The following is a 22571-nucleotide window of genomic DNA, read 5'->3' as shown; positions in this document are numbered from 1 at the left end:
CAGTTCACACTCACAAGCAGCATGTCCTTCTTTGCTTGGATGACTTCTGCAGTATTAATGATAGGGGGTCTCATGCGTCCAAAGTTATGAGGAACAATGGTGTAGAAGCGTGAAGAGAGCTCCTCCAGATTCTTCTGAGATGCATTGCTCTGAAGTGACCGTTCAATCTCCTCCAGGGCCTCAAACCCCTTGGCGATCTGTTGTTTGCTTAACTTACCCAAAGGCATTTTCTTTACATCTGAGGAGAACAGTAAGGAAAGAAAGCACTCAAGTGAATAAGAATGTACAAGTTGAGATGATTAGTAGGTGGGGTATAAAGTTACATTAGTTGGAAAAACAGCTTGGGAAAGCTCAGCATTAAAAACATTTTTCTATGAACAAAAACTCAACGTCAATCATTTGGAAAGCAGAAAAAGTTTGGCAGAAATGGAGCCTGGCATATTCTAATTTTTAGATCTTGAATTCAGCTTGTGGGCATTTCTGTGACTTTGTTACCTCAATTTTCGGCCTCAGGCCATGTTTGTGGCCATCAAGCGAATCTTTCTTTTGATTCTTTGACCATAAATTCCGATAACATGTTGAAAGCAGTATTCTGTAAGTGGAATAGAAACAAACATAACAAACTGCTCTTAACTGAAGATGATCTGCTCTTGCTGCCCTATTTTTTCATTGACCCTCACACTAGTTGAGGCACGAGGAAGGTCTACCCTTCCTCTCAAAGGACTGAGGAAGCCGGAATTGCTGGCCAACCATTGTTGTTTCTGAAACCTCAAATGATGCTTTCCATTTGAACCCCATGCCAGTAAACAGAAAACTGCAGCACTGCAAGGAACACCATTACCTATTCCACAGAGAACATGCTCGAGGTAGAGGACAAGGAAAGGAAAACTTGCAGATATCTTAGGATCTAAATTTGCTAATTCAAGGTCACCACACAGCAGTGAGAGAACAGGGATTGTGACATTGACCACTATCCAACCTAAGGAATTGTTACTCATTTGTGACAATAGTTATGAGGCTTCAGACTATGCTAGATTTGCATGCTGAGCATTCTTATGCCATCAAGTGGTTGTTAAAAAACATCTTTTATTTCTAGGAGTTTACCAGAGGAAGAATATCTCGGACTCCTAGTGAGGTCTGCTGATAACCCACAATACTAAAAAGATGATCCAGCATTTTCAGATTCCTTTCCTCTTGGTGTTGATGTGTAAAGACGGTATCGATTTATTTATTTTTTTGCTGCAAGTTGCTTCACTTACCAGGGAGGCAGGAAGGTTACATGTTAATCTAATATAGCCTTAACCTGCAAAGCGAACGTTTTTTAATATATCTTCATTGAGTTTTAACACAATGCGTGAAACATCATCATCAAATGTGTCCAAGAATCAACTAGTAACACAAAGTATAAACAGACTTAAATAATCCCAGAGGAGTCAGGAAATGATGCAGCACTTAAGAAATCAAGTTTGTTACATAAGAAAAACTACTCCCACCCTACCTGACACTCAAGGATGCATATTTCAGAATGGATTACAGCCATATCAGTACATACATTCAATAAAAAAACATAAGCACAATATGTAGCTCTTAGTGTGGCACCAAGACGTTTTAAACACTTCTTACTGCCGCGACAATGAAAGAACACGTGGCAAGGGGACCCAACGCAATCCCTTAATCACCATGAATCATATTTTACATACAACAATGAGATTCTAAGCACCTACTGTGGAAGGTCATCCTAATTGGACTACAAAGCCCTCCGAAAACACTCCAAGCTAATCTCGGATTCCACACTCACCCCCTAGTCTCAGAGTACATAGTAAATTAATTTGGCCACTGACCACTTATACACCTCTTTCATCCAGTTGCAACATCCTTATGCCCAGCATACTTTCTTCCCCCTTGCAACTCTCCTCTTAAGCAGGATCAGTGCCAAATCTATAAATCAGCATAAGTATTTAAGAGCCATGGTCCCCTTCATGAATCAAAGGCGACATATTGCAGGGTCCTGTGGGACTGCCCATCGTCCTATTTTGTCAATCTCTTTTGTACTCATGACCCAATATGGTTAGATCACTGGACGCATGTAAACCATGTGGTAAAAATCGTCCTACCCTTGCTGACATCTGGGGCACAAATCAGATGATTCTGGGAAAATCCTGCGCAAAACTAAAATTAATAGCAAGTAACTGGTTTCTTTTGTAGTGTAAACCTATTCTAGTTTAACAATCTGTGCGTGAACCGTTTGTTGTTTTGTAATTAATGCCGTATCAGCTAAAGTACATGTATGTATAGGTCTCTACAGTCCATTTAGTAACTACTTCTTATGTGGCTCCTTTGTCCAAAGTATTTCGGGCATAAGAAACCAAAACTTATTGCAACTGGATCAATAAATGGGTCCTGTGCTTTTAACACACAAGTGCTCTTCTTACATCTAAAGTAAATAGCCCTTTGTCATTTATTGATGAATTGTTAAAGAAAAATGGCTAATGAACAGTTTGATAAATGTGAATATCTAAGACTGCACACGTCTTGACAAGCCTTGGATAGGATCTGGAAATGTAAAAGAGTGTGTTTGTATCCTCCGTTTACATGTCATCTCAAAAAGTCTGCTCTGGGGCGTGGCCAAGATGGCGGCCTGAGAAGATGTGCTCCGTGAGGCTCCCCGGCCCTGTGCCCTATAGCACGATATTCCTAGCAGATACCCCCCTTAAAACTGCTCGAATCTCCCCCCTGAGCGCCTCACCTCCACGGAGAGCCTCCAACCGAGTCCCTCCAAGACGGAGTTCGCCTGCAACCCGCCTCTTCAGCTGCCGGCGGGGGAGGCGTAATGGCGGCGGGGGACTGACGCTTCTCGCTGGTGCTCCACGACACAGCGACGGCCAGCACTACGGACTGCCCACCGGAGGCGCGCACCGCAGAACGAGGTGGGGCATGCCTTGCAGCCGGCGGCCGGTGACCGCAGAGTGGTTTTGCTCCCGGATACCGCACGCACCACCAGAAGGCCTCCTGCTAATTTAGGCCCCGGTGTGGGCCTACCCGAGAGGCGAGTGGGACCCCGTCCACCGGAGCTGCCGCGCAACACAAGTAAGGCGCCCGCTGCCCGCGACCCCGCCAGGCCTCCCCACAGACAGCGGCGCGGCGGGAGAGACCCGCCCCACGACCAGTGAGCGACCCGCCACGGCCTGCCCCCCAGCCGACGAGACACCGCACCTGCGTCCCCTGGGGCAGAGCGCCGGATCAGAAGCCACGAACCTTCCCCGCTTCAGCGAGGGTCAGCCCCGACCCGTGCACGCGTCGCAGTCCCTGGGAGCCTCTCCAGAGGCCGGAGACCCCCGACGGTCAGCACTCAGCCTCCAAGAGACCCCGCTCCGCTGAGCACCCTTGGGAGTATACGCCGGCACACCCCCGGGGGCGGTTCTGCCCGACCAGGGTGCTCGGTTCGGGCACGAGCGCCACTTGGGACACTTGAGGGCTCACCTGCGCCCAGGACCTCGGCACCAATCTCCGGCCTGCAGCACTGCCCCCTTGCCTGGGGCCTGCTTGAGTATATCTGGCGCGCACTGATTTCTCTGCCTCACAAGTCTGCTGCCGCATACCGGGGGCTCCCTCTGGCGGGATCCTCTGACCAGCATAGACGCCCCGACATCGACGGCTCTGCGCTCCTCCTCTCGCTCTACTGCACTGCACGCGCCGGCCCAGTTACCCGGGAAAACCTGTACTTCCTTGCTGCCGCGCTCGCCAGGAACACCCCAAGCAGTTCCCCCCCCCCCCCCCACGGAGGCGCCATCTGCGCTCGGCAACCCTGGGGCTGTCTGGTCATCCTCTTGCCGGAGCGCCATACCTCGCCTCCTATCCCGCCCCCGTGAAGGTCCCGGGGCGCCCACCACTCCTCGACAGCCGGTTGCCTCCTTGCTACTGAGAAGACGCCCGAAGAGCCCCTGCGGCTCCCCACACCCGGATCCACTGACACCAGCCCGGGCGCCATGGCGCACTCTAATCGCAAGGGGAACCGGAACATTGTGGATCTCCTACACAAAAATGTACCGAAAGGGGATAAAACTCAGACGCCGGCGTCCCCGAAGCCCCCGGCGAGCCCCCAGACACCGGACGACGACACCGCCCCCATCACTAAAGCCTTCCTTGCCTCCCTCTTCAACACCCTGAGGGAGGACTTTCAGACCTTGAAGCAGGACCTGGCTGGGGAGCAGCGGGAGCTCCGCCGTGACATGGATGGCCTGGGCGAGCGTGTAGCCTCATTGGAGGAAGCGGACCAATCCCGTAGTATGGAGGTGGAAAGGCTACAGCAGGAGATACTTCGACTTCAGGACCAGCAGGTGGACTTACAATCGCACTCGGAAGATCTGGAGAACCGCTCCAGGCGGAACAACATACGGGTCCGTGGAGTCCCATTGAAAGCCGAGAAGGACAATCTGGTCGACTACCTGCAGGACCTGTTCCGGAAAATCCTGGGCGAACCTCGCGATTTCGCAATTCGGATCGACAGAGCTCACAGAGTTGGCATGACACGCCGAGCACCTGCACCTCCGCCGGACATCCTAGCCTTCCTCCCAGATTTTCCACTGAAAGAACGCATCCTTCGGGAGGCCAGGAGGGCACAACCCATCAGCTTTCGGGGCGAACCTGTAGCTCTTTTCCAAGACCTTTCCACCATCACCCTACAGAAACGCAAATCCTTCCGGATCGCAACGAACTTCCTGAGAGACAATGGAATACCCTATTCCTGGGGTCACCCGTTCCGCCTGATCTTTAAATGGAAAGGCTCCCTTCATCAGCTCAGATCGCTCCGCGATACTTGTACTCTGCTGGGAATTGACATGCCGGAGGGCTCTGGCTCTAGAGACACTTCTCCAAATAGATCGCAGGATGACCCGTCCCGACGCACGGGCGACGGCTGGCAAATGGTACGTCGGAGACGACCCCCGAGACCCATCCCGAAACCAGACCCGGCGACAGTTGCTCAGGAACGTGAGGCGGCTGTGCAGGAAGTGGCGGACAACACAGCACCTGACCTGTAAGACAATAGCATCTTGGGGGGTGCTCTATTCTTCACACTATGCTTTACTGGGGTGAAAGGCCGGGGAGCCGCCAACTCGGCTGCAACCATGGTACCCTTTCTATTGACTCTCTCCGGACCGGTGTCCTACACAAATAGGCCCGAGACTTTGAACTGTTCTAGTTGGGGGGGTTGCTTTGGGAGGGGGGTCTGCCGGGGGGGGACTCTGGGGGTGTTGGGGAAGTCCACTCTGTTGGGGTTAGGGTGGCCATCTGGGTTGGTTGGAGATGAGAGTTGTGGGGAGGGACTGTGTTGAGGGTAGGGGGGGATGGGGAACGGGGGAGGGGACCAGTATGCCATGGGATTTCTACAGGGTTCAAGTATTACCTATAATCTTTAATACGCTACAGCATCCTACGCTAATAGGCTCGATCGCTTCCATACCCTCACAGGATGGCTGATACACTCAAGATACTGTCTCTCAATGTAAAGGGCCTCAACAACCCGATCAAACGGAGAGCGGTCATCTCCTACCTGGAAAACTCAGAGGCTGACATATGCTTGTTGCAAGAAACCCACCTCCTAGCTAAAGACTGGCACAGGCTTCGCTCCCGAGCCTTTCCACAGCAATACTTCTCTCTCCCGTCCAAAAAAGCTGGGGTAGCTTTTCTTGTGTCCCGACGCTTCAAGGGCCGGGTGGGAGCAAAAACAGGGGAAATCAAAGGACGCCTCTTGGCCCACACCTTTCTGATAGGCACAAGCACATTCACGATAGGCTCCATCTACTCTCCCAATGCGGGTCAGGAACCCTTCTTGCTCGCTGCACTCTCAGAGGCGCTGCTGTCACCTCACTCCCACATGCTCATTGGGGGGGACCTCAATCTCGTCATGGACACGAATAAAGATAGATCTGGACACCGTTATGGTGACACTGGCGCACTTTCGCAGGCGGGCAGAACCTGGCTACAGGATAGGGACCTCTGGAGAACAATGCATCCCAACGCAGCGCGCTACACATCCTATTCCCATGTACACCACACATATGCGCGTCTAGACCACTTCTTGGGTTCCTCGGACCTCGTTACTCACATTACCACAGTGTCTATTGCCCCGGCAGCCCTCTCTGACCACGACGCAGTGGAACTGACGCTCGCAGTGCCCAAGTCACCGCGCACTCCGGGTTCATGGAGACTCAACGAGCCCCTTTTACAGAGACCGGCTGTTGTCAGCCAACTTCACAAATGCATTTCGGATTACCTAGCTACTAATGACACCCCTGCAGTCTTGGGCTCATCCCTCTGGGGGCCTTAAAGGCTGTGGTGAGGGGGGAACTGATAGCTATCGCTGCCGCTGATGCCAAGCTTCGTAAAGAAAAGAGGGATGACCTCACCACCAAAGTGGCTGAACTGGAAAGGGTCCACAGCCGCCCCGAGAATTTGGCGCCAACTTAAGGCTGCCCGAGCTCAACTGGCTAGCCTCGACACTGACAGGGCGGAGTTTGCCGCTCTTCGTCTCCGCCACACGTACTATGTGGGGTGCAACCGTACTGGACGGCTCTTGGCCAGCACCTTAAAGGCCAAAGTTCAACGCTCCAAAATCACTACGCTCCTGGACGAATCCGGCAACACTATTGCCGAGGACACGCAGGTAGCTTCCGCCTTCCGTTCCTTTTATGCCTCTCTGTACAGCGCGGACAAAACGTCACCGACGGCCATTGACACTTACTTACAATCTGCCAACATCACGCCACTATGCCCAGCGAAAACTGAAGCCCTAGACACTCCCATTCGCGCCGACGAGGTTCTTGCTGCCATCGCGCGCCTCCGCCCGCTTAAATCACCAGGCCCTGATGGCTTCTCGTCGGGCTTTTATAAAACCTTCAGCCATATCCTGGCGCCAGTCCTCGCGAGGCTGTTCAACTCCTTCGAGGGCCCCAGCTCCATACCGCCAGACATGCTGGCAGCCGATATAGTGGTTCTGCCCAAACCGGGCAAACCCCAGACACATTGCTCTGCGTTCCGCCCCATCTCCTTACTTAATCTGGACCTGAAACTGTTTACGGGGGTACTTGCGGCCCCCGTCTAGGCCCTTGCCTCCCAGGCGTCCTCGAACCAGACCAATCGGGATTTGTCCCGAACCGCCAATGCAGCGATAATACTAAGCGGTTACTACACCTCGTGGACAAAACTCACTTTCAAGACTCAGACTCAGCTCTACTGGCCATCGACGCGGAGAAAGCATTCGACCGCGTCGATTGGACCTACCTGCGGGCGGTCCTGCGGCGGTACCACCTGGGCGACCGGTTCCAGGCTTGGATAGCGAGCTGCTACCACCGCCCCATGGCTCGGGTCCGGTTAGGCGGCCTTAAATCGGACCCCTTCGAGATACAGAGAGGCACGCGTCAAGGGTGCCCTCTTTCGCCCCTTTTATTCGCCCTATACGTGGAACCCCTAGCACAGAAAGTTCGCGACAACCCTCGCATCACAGGAATATCCTTTGGCCGTGAACCCCACGTAGTGGGGCTGTATGCCGATGACATCATCGCTGCTTTGGACCACCCGTCCAGCTCAATACCTGCTTTCCTGGCGGAGCTGGAGAGCTTTGGAGCGGTGTCGGGCTTCAAAATTAACCGGGGGAAATCCTTGATATTGCCCCTGGACTGTCATGCTCATCCCAATGCCCCGCCGCCTGACTTTGGCTGTGATCTACAATCCTCCGCTCAGCTTCCGTATCTGGGGATCATTCTAACCTCCTCCGCGGACTCTACGGTCACCCTTAACTATAAAACATTGTCCTCCCAAATCCGGGCCGACCTCACGCGTTGGTCGAAACAACCCCTTTCCTTGCTCGGCCGCGTGGCGGCAGTGAAGATGTCCGTCCTACCCAAGATCCTGTATATCTTCCAGACTCTCCCGGTGTTGCCGCCGCCGGGCGTGCTTGCAGACCTACAACGTGACATCCACCAATTCGTATGGGAAAAGAAACGCGCACGACTACACAAACGGGTGGCGCATAGAAATGTCGACGAGGGAGGCCTCGGAATCCCCAACCTCCTGCAATATTTTCAGGCCTCACAACTCCGCTACTTGGTGGAGTGGTATAGACCCGAATCCAAAAAGAGATGGCTCTTTCAAGATAGAGCAATGGCTCGGACGTCCCTGTGGAAGATCCCATTTCTTGCCCGCCAGCATAGGCCACGATACCTCCTTCGCTCCCCTATCACGCGCACTATCATGGCAACCTGGGATATGGTAGCAGTCAAGAGAGGTCTAACGACCTTCCCCTCCCCACTCACCCCTCTCTTCGACAACCCTGCATTCCCACCGGGCACGGATCCCCGCGCCTTCCCGCAATGGCGTGACACGCCTTGCCGTTCGGCCGGCCATCTCTTTGATCTGGAGGGGTTTCTCCCACTCGCCGATATCGCGCGAGATTACGGAGTGACTAAGCCCCACATGTTCCAATACTTCCAAATTCGCCACTGGCTCCTGCAGCCGGATAATGCCGCCCTGGTGGGTCGGCAGATGACGCCATTCGCTGGTTGGTATCGAAGGTTTCGGATAAACACCTTATCTCAGACCTCTACAAGATGCTATCCCCGGAAGCCGATCCGGCTAAGACTGCAGGACAGAAACGCTGGGAATCAGAACTCGGAAGGCCACTCTCGCCTAAAGAATGGGGCTTCATACATTACAGAGCTGCTCACACCACTCGCAATACTAAAGCCAGGGAATCAGCGGTAAAACTGGCCATCTAATGGCACCTCACCCCAGCAAGACTCAACCAGGGTTACCCTCTTCGAAGCGCGCTATGTTGGAGGGGCTGCGGCGAAATGGGCACCCTGACTCATCTCCTGTGGGAATGCCGCGCTTTGCAGGGGTACTGGAAGGCAGTTTTAGATGATATAGACTCAACATTTGACACCGAAATCCCGCGCTTCCCAGCATACACACTCCTAGGGCTGCCCAATGCGCTCACATTCCCCCTGAGATCATCTCGTGGCAAGCAGATGGGCATCGCCATGCAGGCAGCGTCACAACACGTCCTGTCACTATGGGGATCGCCCACCTTACCCACTCATACTGGCTGGCTACACAAACTATGGTTCACATTGGGCATTGAACGGATCCAGGCCACGCTCACACACTCTGTTGACTCATTCCAGGCAACCTGGCAACCGCTCCGCTCACTGCTATCCAGGGAATTCCACGAAATCACGTGTCCGAAATACCTCCGCATCCTGCGGCTCACGGCCCGTATACAAGACCAATCACGACCCTATACACCTTAAGGTACTTCAGATTGTCTATCAGAGCCTTTACAGGCTGAACAACTGGCATACTGGTCGGGGAGGGGACTGGCGTTGGGAGTTGGGGGATGGGGTTCGTTTTTCGTATCGTTTTGTTCATTCATCACTCTGATAGGGCGCATTTACCAACCGCCAGGCAACGCTTCTCAACTTGGGCATGCTTTATCTACATTTCCATTGCTTCATAGAGAAGACATGTATGTCTGTCTCGCTCGCCATATTTGCCTGATGTATGTCTATTGCATGGCACTGCCTGTCTTCTTTGCTTTTAAACTCAATAAAAACACTTTGAAATTAAAAAGTCTGCTCTATATTCCAAGAAACATGCATGAAAAGCTGCCCTCAACTTAAAACTTTTTTGATTGTCCCATCTCCTCTTTTCTTCTGGATGACCCTCTCCTTACTTTCCATCCTGGGTATCTATGTAGGCCTCCTCTCTCTGAGCACAGCCTACTCTTAGCCATGGGCATGTTTGCCTTAATCTCTATTATTGTATTTCTAAAAACTGCCCACTCCTCATTTCAAAGATCACTTCCTCTCCTTCTTTGAAAATCATACCACCTGCATAACAATACCCAATATCCTTTAGATCATCCATTAATCCCACCAACCATCTGCATTAACTCACACACCTTCCTATTAATGATCACACATCACTTTCAGTATTGTAATCTATCACAAAAAAACTCGAGTCCATGTATTAAATAGTTTTGTTGATAGCACCAGACTTATCCCAATAACCAATAACCAATAACCACTGGATTAACCATGACCCTCGGGTGGAGGTATGACAGTACAACGCGATTGTTTTGATCGTGGTACTTTACATTGCGGATTTTACAACGCAAGTCGTTACAGCGACTTGCGTTGGAGGGCGCGGATTGAGGATTATTATAATTTTATATTCCAACACCAGTCCACGTAACAGTAGGGAAGGTGTTGGAATATAAAATTACAATATTCCTTAACCAACAGCGCCAACCAGCGCAAGTCGTAGTAACGACTTGCGTTGTAATGGCAGCGTGGTAAAGGTCGTGCGGTGTAAACACCGCGTTGTAAACGACATTTACCCCCTCGGGTTCTGGAGCAGTGTGCTCCCCGGCATAAAGCTCTTAAATGACTCATCAGGGGTAGTGAATGCTTTGTTAATGCAATTACAATACAATACTATAGGTGTACCTGTAAATACAGCTGTTTAACGTAGTACATGCAATTTATTAAAACTTATTAGCGGAATTACTAATAAGAGGAACATATTACTTACCTCTAACAGTCGGTTTGCGGCTTGAAGTGCTGAGAATCATAGGCATTGCACACTCCCATTGAGTGCTGGGCACAGACTTTGCAAGTTGTTTTTGTTTGAAGTGGAGGTTTACAAGTAGGTAGAAAGATAAATCACTGTTCAAAACATAAAACTGTATCCTCGCATCTGGGGAGGCAGAAGGGGATTCTAGGAAAGATCACTCTTAAGGCCTCTCATAAAGGTTGAAGACTGAGTGGTGGTGTGTATTTTGCACATAAGCGGTCACGTCAGCCAGATGCACCCTAATGGAAGCGTAACTTTTGTAGGTGCAGCAAGTACCACGTAATGTGCTACACAGAGGCATATAAGGGCTGCCTATTGAGAATGGTACAATAGTGGACAAATCCCTTCCATTTGGCTGTATAGCAAGCCCTTGTGATGGGCATGCGGGCTTCTTTAAGAATTTGCATACATTCTTCTGGAAGCTGAAAATACCCAAATTCATGACTTCAGGTGGCAAATCAAAAGATTCAGTGGCCCGAGGTTGGGATGCTGCGGATAACCTTGATGCTGCATAAGACGATCTGCGTGTAGATGTAGCTTCTCGTGGAGATGTACGGACATTTCCAGCAGCAGGGAGTACCATGCCTGCCTTGTAAAGGTGGGTGGTAGGCTCAATTTCCTCACCAAGTAAGGAATGAGTGGCAGTGGGGGAAAAACGTACGCAAATATCCCAGAGCGAATGTATGATTTTAACACACATTCCTTTAACACACATGGTAGCATACTTAAGGGAAGTAAAACACACACATAGAGTTTTAAATTAATTTTACATTTGTTTGAAGGGGCACCATCCAAAACTCTCCCTTTTTTATAAATTAATTTTAAATGTAATCTTTTTCTCTACTGATAGGGAACACCCTTTTTTTATTACCCTTAATACACTTTACCCCTACACAAAACGTATCCTTACCATACCCATACCCAACCCCAAAAACACCCTCACCACCCTACAACCCTACCCACCCTAAACCCTAAAGTAATTCTTACCACCCTGCACTCTTACCCACTCCTAAACTCTAAAAATACCCTTATCCACCCTATACCCCTACCCTCTCCTAAACCCCAAAATAATTTCCCTAACGACTCTAAACCCCCACCCACCTCAAACCATAAAATATACTTACTTGGCGTGGTATAGGCATGCGTGGCAAAGGTAGCTGCGTGGTAAAGGCGGTTTCCCTCCCTGACCAATTCAACTTTACAGCATTACCAATGGACTCAGGGTACCTAGAAAATAAGGTCTAGTATTTTGCTTTCTCTCACATCACAAACACAGGTCCACCGCAGAGGTCCTCCAACAGTGGAAGCATTTTTAGATCAGCTGGTATCGGATTTATCATTTATGTGTTTTTGATGCGCACTGAGGCGCAGGTTCGTAAAGTCATTGTCCACCTCTAGGAAACGCTTGGCTAGGAGAAGTACTTAACAATGAATAGGCCACTGACAGATTTTGAGAGCCAGCGGGACAACTCCAGTGAGTGCATGCCTGTTTGTTTTCGCAGTAAGTTCATGGTGGTTGTTAGAAATGGTATTTATGGTTGGCTAGGGCAAGTGTCTAAGCCAGGCGGAAACCAACACACTAGTCAGGGCAAGGGAGTTACACACTGAAGATAATCCCTACTCACCCCCTTGGTAGTTTGCCAGAGTAGTCAGCCTTATCCCAGAGGCAATGTGTAAAGTGTTTGCGCAACACATACACACAGCAGCGACACACCAGCCACACCACAAAAGAAACTCCACACAAGGTTATATAAAAATAGCCTTTATATTATTCATAAAACACATCAGAGCATAATCACACACATACATATATATATATATATAATATATATATATATATATATATATATATACACATTCACATATACACACACACGCTATGCCACCTGGCAGGGGATCATCTACAATACAGGGCCAATCGGGCCACTGTCATAACTATTAGCACACACAAGTACTGAAAAAATAAACACAACCAGTAACTACTGGTAAAGACACTTCGCATAAACACATTATGCATAACATCTCAGGCACATATCCTATATTAACTAGAGCACCACAGTAACACGAACGAAATGCACACGTCACCTCAGGGCCTTACGCCCCAACAAAACATGAGGTGAACACCAGGCCGACTGGCCTGCTCCTCGGGGACCAGTCTTGGGTTTCCCCGTAGTGTCCTCTGTCCCAAAGTCAGGGCTCTAAAAGCATGTGGCCGTTGAAATAGCCACTAGCCGGCCGATGCAGCAGAGTACTGGCCCCAACAGGCTTGTACAAAAATGGGGGCAACAGTGCAACTCACCCGTGTGTCTTCATAGAGACCAAAATGCCCCCTAGGTTGCAGCTGCCCGCGATCTGGTGGTGCAGCTGTATAGACAAAATAGGCACCAACAGGGTGCCCTCCAAGCCCCACTCACCGGGGCTTCTTGTGTGCAGGGAAATAACAAGGGAGCTCAGCCCCACTAACCACTCCTTGGGGGCTGAGCGAGGGAGACTGCAGTCATTTACTGCAACCAGCGACCTTCGGACTTGCTTCGGCCTGCCCACGGCCAGTGGGAACCTTTCTGTCTCCTGGGGGTGGGGCTTGTGACGCTCCCCTCTCGTCTTCGGCAGCACACATCTGTGCACGCTGCAGCCTCCCGGACGGCAATTTTCGGCCACATGCAGGACTCTCCCTTCTCTCACAGGAGCCCCGCCCACAGCCAGGCTACGCCTGCCTGGCTTCCTCCCCCGGCAGGAGGAAGCTCCGTCCAAAGTCGGGCAGCAACTGCCTGGCTTCCGGTCCTTCCCTCGGACTACGGAGCGGAGTCTCCGTCGGTTTGGTGGCAGATTCCTCACGACTCGCTTCAGGGCTGCGGTCACCGCATCTTCCCCTGGCACCAAAAATGCGGTGTAGGCTCCTGCCGACAGAGTCTATGCGCCGTCTTAGCTGGTGAGCCCGCGCCACGGGCTCCAGTGCTAATTTCGGCCCTCAACCCTGCGTCTCCTCCACAAGGGGAGCCAGCAACACGCTCTTCTCCGCAGGGCCAGGAAATTAGGGGAAATGAGCAGCGCTCTGCCTGTCTCTCACCAGCAGGGAGCAGGCAGCGCTTTCCTTCGAGAAATGTACAGGCAGGCCAGCACACCGTGTTTCCTGGGCAGAATAGCAGAGCCTTCAGCTGCCAAGGAGGGCAGCAGGTCAGTTACCCGTGGTGGTTCCTCCTGGCAGTCCGGCAGCTTGCCGGCCCCCAAGTAAGCACCAGTTGCACAAGCACATTCATGGGGTCGCAGCCCCACTACTTATACCAGTGCAAGTCTTTGTTCCCCCCTGGCACAGGGCTTTGTGCCCGGCCTAAACCAGTTCTAGGGGGCACTTACTATTTTATTTACAGTGCACAACAACCTCCTTTTTAAGTGTAGGCTGTGGCCCCAGACACACCACAGGGGAGCAGAGCCAGCATTGTGGAAGGCAGGCACAGTCCTAATCAGGCCCCGGTGCTACTCCTCACAGCACTCCAAATGCAGATGGACCTATTCAGCCTAGCGCTGACTCACCCAGCCCCTCTAGAGCCACTGCACCCCCCCAGCCCCTGTCACTCCAGAGCCAGACATGCAATACACATAAGGCAGGCACAAGGACACATAGAACACAGAAATGCCCACTGCTAAAAACAGCATTTCTAAAATAGTGATACTAAAACTGCGCACACCACCACGCAGCATTTATTACCTCTATTCCAAACATACCAAACGTGAATACGCTACTCCTCTCATATCAGGAATTACCACTGAAACACTTATCACGGAATCCCCAAAGCATTCCTATGAGAGGGGAGCCTCACAGTAATGAGAAACTAAAACGGCTGTTTGTCACTACCAGGACATGCCACGCTGTTATGGCACATGTCCTACCTTTTACCTACAGCGCACCCTACCCATAGGGCTAGCTAGGGCCTACCTTCGGGGTGACTGATATGTAGTAAAATGGGAGTCACAGACGTGGCACCCACTTTATGTGCCACGTCACAGCAGCAGTAAACTGTGCGTGCAGGCCCTGCAATGGCAGAGGCCTGAGACAGGTTTGAAACGCTACTTTGGTGGGTGGCGCAAGCAGCGCTGCGAGCCCACCAGTAGCATTTAACTTACTGGCCCCGGGTTGATGTGATACTACTTTACAAGGGACTGATAGGTAAATAAAATTAGCCAAACAGGTGTAGACCAATCTTACCACGTTTACCATAGAGACCCCATGCACTTTACACTGGACAGCAGTGATAAAGTGCCCAAACCCACCAACACCAGGTCAGAAAAAAAAACAAGGAAGGCAAAAAGTTCTGGGATGACCCTGCAAAAAGGGCCAAGTCCAACAGTGGTCATGTTCTCAGTGTGAACAAGTACCGTTTTACTGTAAATTATTTGTGAAACTTTGAGCACTAGCTGCACTGCCATCAATTTAAATACACTGATGTGTAGATGCTTTTGCTACAGAGACTATTGGCCCTAGATCGTTAGCTGGCGCATGTGAGCATCCCAATCTGTCGATGGTCTATTGCAGTTAGAGGTCCAGAAATTAGTGCCCAGTAAAAAGTTCTGGTGTTCCACCATGCAGTTTGTGCTGAACTCTAGGCTCTACAAACACTAGATCCTCCCAATGATCACCCACTTGTAACCATTGTCTCCCAAGGAACACTTGCAGTGGAAGCATGTACAGTCGAGCATTTGGTACTACTACAATACAAGACACCATCATTCCCAATAGTTTCATTATCATCCTCACCATCAGAGGACACAACGTCAGGAAAAGGGGGGTGGGGCAGCCTTTTAAATTTCATCAGTCTCTCGTAGCTTTGAGTGTCACTGTATAGAGTATGACTCACAAAACGGTTGTATTTGTTGAGGCAATGGTCAAATATATTAGCTGGACGGTGAACATCAGCATATGGAGGAGTGATATGGCTTGTTGAGAGTGAATGGGGCACTGGCTTGGCTGTTGCACTTTAGCAGCTAGTCACCTAGGTATGGAGAAACATGAATAGCGTTGCTGTGAGGATGCGCTGGTACAACTGCCAGCAATTTGGTGTACTCTCAAGGGGCAGTGGTGACCCCAAATGGTAGCACTTTTAACAGATTATGTGGTCCACCTGCCGCAAACATAAGGTTTTGGTGGTATGGATGGGTGTGGTGGTGGGCTGGTTGAATAGAGAAGTGGAGGTAGGCGTGGAGGGATACCAAAGGGAATGATCCCCTTTGGTATCGCTTTGTTCGCCTTAAGTTGACAGGGTATGCCCAGACGTGGGTCCCTTGCTCACTTTGCCACTGGATTCAAGATAGCCTGGCTGATGAGGGTTAGGAGCCCGAAACCAGTCCCAGGATGCTTGTTTCCAGTTCAGGGAAGACATGGCTTGGCAGTTCGGGCTGGACTGTTCCCATGAGGCACAGGGTCAGACTGATTTGCATATGGCCATGACTGAACTGGGGTGGTGGAGTGAGCTAAAGAATGATGATGGATTAAACCCAGATCAGTTGACTGGGGGTGAGTGTTTGATTTGCTCAAACACTCAGTCCATCATCCCCTTTGGTATCCCTCCACGTACCAGGCAGAGCTCAAGGAAATGTAGAGTTTTTGTCCCGATATCCGATGTCCGTATGGACCCAACGTCCATACTTAGAGGGAAGGCAGTGTAATCCCGTATCACGCAAGAGCGGGATTTCTAAGAAGGCGCCTGCGACCAGCCACCTGGAAGAGGTGGTCAGCAGTCTAGATGTTGGGGCACCAGAACATCTAAATTACAGAAGTAGGTGTATCCCCGTGTTCGAGGAAGCAAAGGAGAACGCCGACGAGAAGGACAGAGGAGCTGGAGCGGAGACACCGGAGAACCTGAAAACACAGACCAGCCTACATAAAGAAGACATCCCAGGAGAAGGAACATAGACAGTACCGCCTAAAGGCACCATGCGCAGGTCTGACCGACCCGGGGAGGAGGAGGGCGGTGAGACCCCTATAGCCACGACCCAGGAGGGCAGTGGCCGGAGGCAAGTACCCTTCAAGCGATATCTCCCTACAGGGGGGTGGAGGTCGGGACACTGAGCGTCTGCGCCTGTATGCCACTATAGGGGATCAGCACATCCTTTTTCTTGTCACTTTTTGGCCCAAACAGCACATGTCCCGGGTGAAGGTGACAGTCCTGACTGAGAGTTAAGTAGGACAGCATTATTGATTATTGTTTATTTTTGTTTTGAGGGCCACTGCTCAAACTCTGCTTCTCTGACCTGGCAGGACAACCGAAAAGAGGAGAAACTGACCCAGACACTAGCTCTAAAGAAAAGAGATAAAACCCTAAAGCACAGGGATACTACCTACCCTGTCAAGAAAGGACCTTCCCATATAGCTTGCTAAACGACCCTAGCTTGACATTTATCCAGATAAACCCCTATAATCCTTAGGTGGACCATTAAAATCCTGAAAAACACTTCTTCTGACTAGGTGCCTTATTGCCCAGGTGACCACACATTTCCACTTTGCTGAGTAACACTTCCACTTACAGGGTCTCCATTTTTTTGAATAATTTTTTTTTTTTAAAGATTTTTATTGTACAGCTCTGAAATGACACAGCATATAGCTTACAACCTCTAGGGGCCGGCTGCGTAGAGTACAGATTCTGTTTGATGTTGGCAGAGTAACACAGCCCTTCAGCCGACAACCCTGGGGTCCGGCGGCGTAAGAAAGTAGATTGCGTACTTATCATACTTATCGGGCATTTGATAGGTCTATGGATTTTTAAGGTTTTTCTTTTCTTTTGTTTTTGGTGCTGTTTTTGGTCCGAATACATGTCACTAGCACTTCGCAATCGTAAGCAGCTATGGTCGGTACCCATTAGAACAATCAGTGGTGTAAAGGGAAGCATAAAAAAAAAAAAAAATCACACATCATGTACATTTTTCAGCGGCACGGCATGAATATGGATCAACAACGAGTCGCACAAAAGTAAAAGATCGGTCGTGTGCAGAGGTGTTATCAGTAAGAGATCGTTGAGGTCTTAGATGATGTGTCATGTGTTCCGGCAGGTGTGTCGTTATCTGATATTGGCGATTGTGCTAGGGAGGTCAGGACGAATAAGTGCAGTGTTAGGTTGCGGTCTTATCACGGGGCGTGTTCCCAGGCCAATCCCCGCAGACCATGTACAGCGCATCGTGTGTTGTGTGAGCTCCACTTAGAGGGTCTCCATGCCACCCTTAGAATGTCCATACAAAATTCAGATGACTGTGAATGACAACATTTTAAGACTTTTAGAGCAATACCCACAAGTTGAGGCTATTTTCTCTTCCTCCATGTTAACAACTGCAGAACAGGTTTATATTTCTAAGGGTAATAATCTATAGTCATGGCTGTCAGTTCAAAGACCCAAGGTTGTCTTGGCCACACTAATTTCACCAAAACGAGCATCACTTGAGGATAAATTTATTGACCACTTGTGCAACAAGTGGAGATGGAGTAAGAGCGCTAGCAAGGATTCCCATCAACTAATTAACGGTGCATTTTCACTTGAGTGAGGGTAAGAACAGCGGGACCAAAATGGGCGTTTTGAGTTTCCTTCGGTTTAGACTCGGTTGGTGGAAGTTCTTCCTAAATGTGCAAAACTTCTTTCGTAAATATTTCTTTTGGGAGACTCCAGCCTATCTACTTTGAATGTCATTCCGAGCGATGTCCCCCCCCCCAGTAAAGTGATGTGCTACCAAGTGAGTGTTGCGTAAAATCTCTCATCTACAAATTCCTGCTGTTTGTTGAATCGAAACCTATGATTGCAATTCGCTCAATTCTATGGTTATGATTTTGAGCTTCAACAAACTGATGTGTTTACCACTTCTATTTGATTGCATTGGCCCCTGAACCCTACATGAGGGTGCTCATAAGTGCTCTCCGTCCATGTGAGAAGCAGCTGCATTAACGGGAATAGATAGATCTGTAATTATGCTGCCTTTTACACATTGTGTGTGCCTCATCAACATAATGCCATTATTACCAAGTAATCCACAACCACTAGATCCTTCCATTACTTGTTTGACTGTGTCCACTGACTGTCCAGACATTCAAGAGATGTTCTCAGATGTAGGTGACCATATTGGACCAAAAGAAACCATGATGCTGTCATACCAATTAATCTTGTTGCAGCCTTCTCTGTGGGATAATGAGAAAACTGGTAAATGACATTTGCATTTTAAAGGCCTGAATGTTGTGGGTTGCATGTGTTGCCATAGCCATCACTCTATCTACGTCCGCAAACAACATTGTTTTCAACTGGACTGTATCGGTCGGCAATTTTCTAAAATGACTGTGAATCCCAAATGGACCAAAAGCTGGATTACTTTGTTTATACTTTTCTGGTATATCTGAAAAACATTCCTTTCACCAACATACCACACAAGAATTTCTCGTCGGCTTAGATGCACTGGCACGACAGTTAGGCAGGTGGTAAAAACCCTTCACACCGTCTTTATGACAAAGGTAGTATCCTGAACTGAAAGTGATAATATTTGCCATTTAACAAAAACCTCATACATGTTTGATGCAGGAAAAAGAAAGTAGGCATCCTTTAAATTGATGCTCACAAGAAAGTGGTCCTTTTCCAACTTTAGGATGACATCTTCTAAAGCAGTTTTGAAAGTTATCTTGCCATAGTTATTCACTGAATTTACGTCCAAGTGTGGCATTTGTTTGTTATGAGAAATATAATAATATTTGGTATTTGCTTAGGAGAACTATACAATATCCATGGTTGATAATCTTTAGCCCTCATTGGTTTGAAGTAATAAAGTCCAATGCTTACGGGATGCATCACAGACAGAATCTGACATGGGTGATATGGTCCAAGGAAAAAAGGTTTAATGTGTCATTGTGCAGAGAAGGCGGAGTCTTGTGCACCCTCCCCTCTTTCCCTTCCTTTACTATCACATAATAACCAAAACTGAATTTTGCTGGTAAGGGTTGGCTATTGTTGCCCATCTTTTAAGGCCATAACCTTACTGTGAAAATGGTTGCCTCCCTGGAGGTCTACTTTGGTTTGAGGTTCCACACTTGTCCTGCTTTAGAGGTTTCTCTCTCTTTTCTCATTTGCTCTAGCATATTGCCAACTGAGTGCCCAAATAAATGTTCTTCCTCCAATGGTGTACTTCTCACTTGCACTTCAGGTTTGAATCCAGAGATACACTCCAAGATTGGTGTCTAATCACAAACCCTCGCCTTACCCAAGATCTGAAGTGTGTCAGCACCAACTAGGCAGACTTTAAAAATGAAATAGCTTCTGTCTTGTCTTTGGGTGCCGTAGCTACTACCGTACCTACTACTCTTTCCTTACGTTTCCCTTGGAGATGATGGTTAATCTCTATTACCACTCGTTGTTGACCGTAATTGCTTATAAGCGTCATGGATTTGGCCATTCTCAACTGGATTAGGCCAGACCTTTCAATTCTCTTTCCAACTGCGTCCCAGCCCAATCATTTAGAGATGGATATAAAGCTTTCTTCACAGCTTTTGAGACAATTAGAGAATCTGTATATATGTGTAAATCTAGGACGAAGTCTGGCCCGAAACGAGGAATTACCAGGGGGCTCAGACCTGGAATTAACAGTTCTCGCTGTAATTCCCCAATTCTTAGTGGACCTCTAGAGACCGACTCCTAATGAGCCAGATTGTCACCACCCTCGAAGATACCATTGCCTCAGGTATTGGGATCTGCCAAGAGAGGAAAAACTGTTCACCTGTCATCGGCAGTTAATGGAGAAACTGCTGCAAGGCTGCTATCAAATTTGTTGTGTTAGGTGTGTTTCAATAGTGTTCATCTCACCCAGGCAGGTTACCACTTGGTGGCCATGACAGGTAAGATTTACTATTCTCAATCCTACGTAAGTTACAGTAGGCAAATGATTGGACTTTGGGGTGGGTCTATTTAATATGTTCCCCCAACATAAAAACAGCTGAAAGTGTCGGAATTCAGAGGGGTAGATTTGCTATTGTCATCCCAACTTAAGCAACAGGAAAAAAGTGATGGATTTTGGATGGTTCAGGTGTACTACTCCCACTCCAACCTGTGCAACAGCAGGAAAAGTGTGACAATTGGGAGGGGTTAGATTTAATATTACAACTCCAACATAAGGAACAATAGGGAAAATGTTGGACTTTACTATTCGGAGCGAGTCAGACCAACTATTCCCACTCCAACATAAGCAACAATATAGAAAATGTTAAACTTTAGACAGCTCACATATAATTTTCTCTATCCTAAATTAATATAAATTACACAGAACCATAAAATATATTTCCATAAATGTATCAAAATATTTCACATTATATCATTTATATAAATTATTAAAAGCTCAAAACATAAAATTAACATATAGAAATATACATAAAATTATATTAAAATTGCATCAAATAAAATATTTTTTAAATCAGTTTAAGCTACTTCCCAACCTTTTTTCCTATAATTCTAACAAACACAAATTAAACTAATAAAATAAAATACACATTACTTCAGAAAAATTCGAACATTGTAAAAATCACACAAAAATCACATCATACCCAAATAAAAAATAATTAAATGATTTGCACAATTGTCTTACTAAAAATTAAATAAAAACATTTATGACCATATTTATAAAATGTATTAAACTTAAAAAAGTGACTATCGAAATTAAAACTAATGAAACAATCAATTAAAAAATAAATTTAAAAAAAACTTTCCATCTGATTCCCCTACAACCCAACTTGCACCCAAAAAAATAAAAGCCTTAAAATACATTACTAAAGAGAAAAAAACTCTAAAAATAATTATACCTGCTTAATACTACAATAACTTAAGAGAAAACTAATAAAACCCACTTAAATAATAAAACAAATGTTTTAAGTAGAATTATATTTTCAAATAAGACATAAGACTTCAATATTCTTACCTTCTATATTCACTCAAACAATATTTTTGACAACGATATTTATGACATCAGGATACTTTTAAAACAATATTTTGGCGGAATACCAATCTGCACTTGTGCAGTGAAGCTATTAATGCAAACATTTTCTAATGTTACATCATGATGGGTGCAAAATAGGCAGACCTTGCTTCATTTGCTGGCCCAGAAACAATTTCTTTATATTCATTGACATGTTTAGTTAACATGTTTTTCAACATCTTTCATTACACTTTTGCCTTTTAGTGGTTTTTCTGCTTGATATTTCTTCCTACATATCTTTCTTTATTATTTTATTTATTCAAGTAATCATCTTGATAGCACATGACACCCGAGTTATGCGTACTGTCTTTGTTACGACATTTACAGTACCCACCTATGTGTGCATTATGACATTAGACTTTATGACTAGTGTGGCACCGCATATCTGTGCATGACTTTCATTATCAAACCCACTACATCTTATTTACATCTTACCAGGATTTTCAGTATACACTAGTGTGAATCTCGGTTACATGCATGTCTTCAACCCAGAGCAGAGTCTCACCTATATTCATGGTCTGCATGGCGTCCTTGAACATATCATTGCTGAAGATGAGGGAGACCAGGCTCTGGGTGGGTTTATCCAGGGAACAGGGACGTACCTTCTTCTTAACTTTCTGCAGCTCCCCATCAACTGTGTCCACCTGAAGGAGCATGAAGGAGTGCTTTAGGAGCTTTACAATGAGCAAGGTACTCAAAGACACATCTGTGCCCGAGGAACATTAGGTAATTCTGAAGAATTATATTTTTTGTCTAAATAAAGTATATATGTGCACACACTCTCATACATCTTTTACATGCCAATGTCAAGTATTTGTTTGAACATTCCAATGTCAACCCTTTGGCAGTCGCCCAGTGACCTGCAAAGAAAGTCATTTCACTAACCGCTCCAATAACTAATTGTCATTCCACTCCTGAAACAACCCCATACCAGTTGATACATGTATCCCAGCCTGTCC

General features: G+C 47.8%; 1 protein-coding gene across 5 annotated transcripts in view; it reads right to left on the bottom strand.

The window, feature by feature from the left end:
- Positions 1-22571, bottom strand: part of PARP3 (poly(ADP-ribose) polymerase family member 3) — a 506125-nt gene that overhangs the window by 49841 nt on the left and 433713 nt on the right. For 4 of the 5 annotated variants that reach the window (XM_078661159.1, XM_078661156.1, XM_078661158.1 and 1 more), the window contains 2 exons: positions 22118-22256; positions 15-238 (listed from right to left, as the gene is read on the bottom strand). In XM_078661159.1, coding sequence (XP_078517285.1) covers positions 15-238; positions 22118-22256 — 363 coding nt within the window. The remainder of the gene's footprint in view (positions 1-14; positions 239-22117; positions 22257-22571) is intronic. The other variant, XM_078661155.1, reaches the window with a different exon arrangement.

Source organism: Lissotriton helveticus, chromosome 9, assembly GCF_964261635.1.
Source record: "Lissotriton helveticus chromosome 9, aLisHel1.1, whole genome shotgun sequence".
NCBI lineage: Eukaryota > Metazoa > Chordata > Amphibia > Caudata > Salamandridae > Lissotriton > Lissotriton helveticus.
The sequence above is the reverse complement of the archived record's forward strand: the minus strand, read 5'-3'. Positions and strand labels throughout refer to the sequence as shown.